The sequence below is a fragment of the Micromesistius poutassou genome, assembly GCF_964030765.1.
Source record: "Micromesistius poutassou genome assembly, contig: SCAFFOLD_6392, whole genome shotgun sequence".
In the NCBI taxonomy this organism is placed as follows: Eukaryota; Metazoa; Chordata; class Actinopteri; order Gadiformes; family Gadidae; genus Micromesistius; species Micromesistius poutassou.
The window spans coordinates 5,001-10,322 of NW_028179439.1; the positions used below are offsets into that span (position 1 = coordinate 5,001).

The 5,322-nt window shown below is 47.3% G+C and overlaps 2 protein-coding genes across 3 annotated transcripts in view; both read right to left on the reverse strand.

Moving 5' to 3' along the window:
- The window catches only part of LOC311372835 (epoxide hydrolase 1-like), a 6,696-nt gene extending 3,822 nt beyond the window's left edge, over positions 1-2,874 (reverse strand). The window contains exons 1-2 of one of the 2 annotated variants that reach the window (XM_084489785.1): positions 2,715-2,874; positions 139-325 (exon numbers count right to left, since the gene is read on the reverse strand). In XM_084489785.1, the coding sequence (XP_084345911.1) occupies positions 139-321 (183 nt within the window). In that variant the 5' untranslated portion in view covers positions 322-325; positions 2,715-2,874. Of the gene's footprint in view, positions 1-138; positions 345-2,714 lie in introns of both variants that reach the window. The other variant, XM_084489786.1, reaches the window with a different exon arrangement.
- Positions 2,875-3,447: 573 nt separating this feature from the next.
- LOC311372834 (signal recognition particle 9 kDa protein-like) lies at positions 3,448-5,235 on the reverse strand. Its single transcript, XM_084489784.1, has 3 exons — positions 5,040-5,235; positions 4,812-4,880; positions 3,448-4,043 (listed from the first exon to the last, which is right to left on the reverse strand). Exons 1-3 carry the CDS (start codon positions 5,109-5,111, stop codon positions 3,924-3,926), a joined length of 261 nt encoding a protein of 86 aa, XP_084345910.1. The 5' UTR covers positions 5,112-5,235; the 3' UTR covers positions 3,448-3,923.
- Between the last annotated feature and the right edge of the window lie 87 nt (positions 5,236-5,322).

Genomic DNA, 5,322 nt, shown 5'->3' on the forward strand with positions numbered 1-5,322 from the left:
GTTAAGACCACGTCCTCATAAAGCACCAGGGTTAAGACCACGTCCTCATAAAGCACCAGGGTTAAGACCACGTCCTCATAAAGCACCAGGGTTAAGACCACGTCCTCATAAAGCACCAGGGTTAAGACCAGGTCCCACCTCCATCTCCTCCTGGCTGTGGCTGACGGTGAAGGGTCGGATGCTGACGTCGTCTCCGCCCTCCGGGGGCGCCCCCGCACCCCACCACCCGTCCTGCGTCTTCAGCACCTTCCTCCTGGTCCTCAGGTACACCCAGTACACCAGCGCCCCCGTCACCACGGTAACCAGCACCTCCAGCCACATGGTACTGGGGAGGAACCAAACCACTAGGACACATGAAATAATATTCTACGCACATATCGACAAACATAAAGTGTGGATTAATAATCAATCATCGATTTAGGTATTTTTGCGGTCCAGCCAGCCTTAATGTTTTAGACCAACGGTCTGATAAACACTAAAGGTAAAACTATAAAGGTTGTGGGTTTGAACCCCAGTGTCCACAGTCTAACCAGTAGACGTCCTAGGGCCGTTCTCAGCTGGTCTGGCCTCACTCCACACGTGTCATGAGTCATTAAGTCTAGTAGTATTCACCAGTATTGCAGTAATGAGCCCTGCCTTCATGTAATGTTAAAAACATGGAGTGAACAAAAAGCTCCAACAATTGCGCTTAAATACAGAGAAAGAGTAGGTCATTGAAACATGAATTAACGTTGAAACATCAGTTAATTCATGAGCTTCTTTCTAAAGATTAGATTTTGGCATCTGCTCTACTGCGACCCACTCAAAAGACCTCAACTGGCCCTTAACAACCCCTTAACAGAGACCCCCCAGGGCCGGGTGACCCCTGACCCCTACCTGCTCCTCTTATGACCTGGAGTCCCTCTAAGTCACGTTTGATAAGGTGTCTACTCTGAACAGTTATTAGTGGTTAATTGTCCCTGGTTGCCAGTCTGGGATTAATGCAGTACGTCTGATCGCTTCTGATTGAACAGTAAAACATCACAACTACACACGAACAGAGTGAGAGGTAACTCCGTAGTGTATGAGTTCTACTATAGTACAGCAATAACACACTTAATAACACACTTAACACACTTAATAACACTTAATAACACACTTCTACAGAGCCCAGTGAGGACTGAGAGCAATCAACAGTGCTTTCAAATCAGACAGCATCAGAATAAATTCACCCCTGGGCGTTTGGCAGGATTACATGGAGGTATTTGTGTCTGGTTCTTTGGAAAGCTTATGCAGATACAACAGTCAGTCACATGCTTAGATTATTAACTTAAAACCCGTTAATGTCACTCTGAAAGTGGTACAACACAGATTCTTATGGCCACAGTAGGACAGTCTGATGTATTTAGTAGTGGAATTCAGGTGCAGTTGTGTGGATAATGATCAGTAAGAGTCTCAGTATCAGTTTGGCCTGATATCCAGCTCATCATTACACCTATTCTATTGTACAACCTCGTGGTCCTTAGAGAGTTATTCTTTTACTTTGCAGAACAGAAAGGCTATTACTAGTTTAGACCACAGAGACACATAGCAAGCATGACAGTTGAGAGAACAGTTGCACGTATGTTATTGTTTTTCTTCATAAACATGAAGGAAAACTAGTTAATGTCCACCCATACTGAAGACTTACCTTTGTATATTGATGGGCAAAAATAACCTAAACGGACATTACATTATGAATATAGTCAACTCTGGGCCCAAATCTAATAAACACAACACACCACACATTCAAGAGGGTCAAGATGACTCTCGAGCCCCCTCCCTATCAGTCTGCGGAGAACACTCTGCCTCAGCTAGATGGCGAGGACACACATATCACACAGAAAGACAACACAACCCGGAGGCTCAGGGACAAGAGAACCCTCGATAACCCACACAAAGTCTAACAAACACACCTGGCTAGGAAAGATACTATAAGTTTCTCAGGCACCAAATCACGGGTGCTCTTCTGAAGCAGAACTTCCACGGAGGCGAAGCTCCAGACGACCTCAGCGCTGTTAGGGGACGTAGAATATTCGATCTCTCACGCTTTACGAATCAGTATTACCTTTGCTACTTTACTCAATAAATCCGAGGCCCTCGTGCTGATAGACTTTATTACCTCTCCGTCTCATTTTTTATCTGGTCAAGTAACTAGGCAGACTGTTTTTCCCAAAAATATCTGTACCGTAAACTTAATTTAACAATCCTATAGAAGGAATGCCGAATGGTATAATAAACATGTGCTTTTCCTCTTAATCCTGCAGTGCATTGGGGAGGATAAGAGAACAAGGAGCTGTATTGTAGCTGGCTCTACTCACCCCCCCCAGTATAGAGGGTATAGACTCTGATCCTACTGCTGTTTAACAGCCACAGATGAAGCAATGGGTGTAGAGCTCCTGCAGAAGGCTCTGCCAGAATGACCATGCATCAAATGTAACCTTTGATTCCTGCACAGAATCAAGCACCGGACGCACGCACACACGTTGAAAAGTAACGCAACATGATCTTTAACTTGACGTTTAACTTACACACTATCGACTTACTTTGAATTTGATTCCACCTGTAATCAATTTATTTCACTAATATTTTTGATCGATCAAATCAAAGTTTTCTTTGCAAACATTGACCTACATAAAAACATAAAACATAAACCTCCACGCCTGTTAAAACAGGCGGTTTGAACACTTATTTACCTGCTTCACGTCCTCCGACAGCAGCGTGTAACAATGCACCTGAAGTCACCCCGCAGCGGACCAGAATTCCCAGTGGCTCAGACCAGAGTTCCCTGCAGCGTCCCAGAGTTCCAAGTGGCTAAGAATACCAGAGTTCCCAGTGGCTGTGGTTACTGGCGGTCCCAAACAAAGTTCACAACGACGGGTCAGGAGCTCCGAGATCTGAACTCGTGTCCTTATTGGTCGAATCCAGACACGTGATTCATCCTCCACTTAGATTATGAATTCATATTTGATGGAATAGTTTAATATTATGTAATTGATGTGATAATAGGATTACATTCCCGCAAAACAAAGATATTGATATGCAAAAAGCGATGAAAACATGCCCACACGTCTTACTCTATTCCCTTGTCGGTCTAATTTAATGTTTTCCTCTCGGTGGCAGGGTGAATAATCTACAGGGATTGGGAAGGAATCCAATATTTAGTTTTGCTTCAGTTTGTTACTTATCAATTGACAGGTTATGACCGGATGTAGTGTAGTGTGACGTAGCGGAGGTCAATGTTAATACATGACCGCCAGGGGGCAGTCTCCCATAAACACTATCACAACCACTACGTGTTTTGTATACTGTGACCGAGCCTGGAAGAGGTGGATACTGCGTGTCCCACAAAAAGAACACGCACACAAACCAGAGGAGCCACAACATCTTCCCAGTAACGCTCGATAGGATACACAAAAACACATCTCCGGAGTAAATAAAAGTTTATTGAATATGAAATACTTTTTTTTTTTAAGTAGACAAAATCGTGCCCGACGTGGGCGTGTTGCCCGGGGGTACGAGGCATCTGGTCACGTGATCACAGCCCGGTCACGTGGTCACAGGCCATCACAAAAAAAAAAAAAAAACGTAACCGCTGATGTAAAACAAAAACTGGACGCAGACGGACAGGCCGTGAGTTTAGGTCGCTCAGCTTAAAAATAATAAAATGATCAGAAGACTCTCTCCTCAGGAGGGTGGGGTCCCCCCGCCCCTCCGGGGTCAGGGGTCACAGCTGGAGGTCCGGTTCAGGCCCCGCCCCCCCCACCACTGTTTGAAAATAATAAATAACGACCTCCCAACAGAGGAATCACGCTGACCTCTGACCTCCTCCTCTTCATCAATACTCCTCATCCTCCAACTCTTTCTCCCCCCCCCCCACTCAGTCCAAGGCCCGTGTGAAACCATCAGTCCGTTTCCATGGCGCTGCTGTGCGTCTCCTTGGAGACCATGAGCCTCATCAGTTTGCCGTGGAGCTTCTCCATCTTCTTGACGTCTTGGGCCTGGTCCGTCTTGTACTGCAGACACTGGGAGGACAGACGGACAGACGGTCAGACGGTACGTAGGACACCCCCCCCCCCCCCCCTTCAGCACATGCTGGACGTCCTGGCTCTTAAAAACAGTACTTAGCATCATGTAGCATCTTATCCTAGCTATCTGTGTTGTGTACGGGGAACGGGTTAGCCTAGCGGTTCTTAGTGCTTGGTTCTATGAACGTCCTCACTGCACCGGACAGAGATATATCGTTGTTTCTCTTTCGTCTGACAAATGTACTTGTTGTAAGTGGACTGGAACAATTCAGATTTACTAACAGCCCATCCCCCCCCCCCCCCCCCCCCCCGGGTCAGTATTCCAGTCGAGATGTGTTTTTCGTTTTGGAGTAAATTATATCACTGATATGTCCTGACCATCCCTGGAGAGGTGGAGGGATCCCCACTCTGCGTTCCTTCTCAAGATTTCTTCCTTGCTGATGAAGTTTTTTTTCTTGCCCTCTGGGGGGCTAGGGCCAGGGGGGTATCAATGATATATGGCCCGTTAAGCCCTTTGAGACTGTACCTGTGATTAAGGGCAATACAAATCCATTTGAATTGATATGTGCCCGTATTTTCTAATTAAAGGCCTGCCAACAGCTGTCGGATTATGAAAGTTTGAACGTTCATCAGTTCTGAACCAAATTTGAAACACAACTTTCAGACCCATCCATGGCTCGCCTCATTAGCAGAACTACCAACACACACAACAACTAGGAATCATCATCATCATAAGGTCCCACGGTGTGTTGAGCAATCACGTACCACCGCGTCGTCCGTCACTTTGATGCACAGGTTCCCGTCACAGTGTCGGTACTTCAGAACCACCCGCACCTGAAACAGGGACGATCACACCTCAGGTTAACCTTCTGCTCAACAACCACGAACCGGAACCGTCTGAACACCGACGCGTCCCCCCCCCCCCCCAGACCCCCAGGAGGGTCCGGGCGGCGGCGTGCGGCGGGGCTAGCCCGTTAGCACGCTTAGCTTCACCTTCATGGGCTCCGTCAGGTAGAGCTTCTCGGCGGCGCGGGAGAACTCCTCCCAGGTCTGGAAGTACGGCATGGTCCTCGGGAACACCTCCGCGAAGCACGATCCTCTTACGGCTAGTGAAACTATCAACTAAATCGGTCTCTTTTCCGGGCGGTTCTCTGCTGCGCTTCGTTCACTCGGGAGGAACACCGGAGGAACTCCGTCCACATCAGCAGCGGCAGAGCGACCAATCATGTGGAGGCGCAGCGGTGACGACAGCCAATCGGATTAAAGATGGACGAGG

What these genes read in the sequence shown, in the direction of transcription:
- LOC311372834 (XM_084489784.1), bottom strand. Translation starts at nt 5,111, where the DNA reads ATGCCGTACTTCCAGACCTGGGAGGAGTTCTCCCGCGCCGCCGAGAAG. An exon ending in ACCTGACGGAGCCCATGAAG is followed by an intron (nt 4,881 to 5,039) that starts GTGAAGCTAAGC and finishes TCCCTGTTTCAG; the next exon opens with GTGCGGGTGGTTCTGAAGTA. An exon ending in AAGTGACGGACGACGCGGTG is followed by an intron (nt 4,044 to 4,811) that starts GTACGTGATTGC and finishes CTGTCCTCCCAG; the next exon opens with TGTCTGCAGTACAAGACGGA.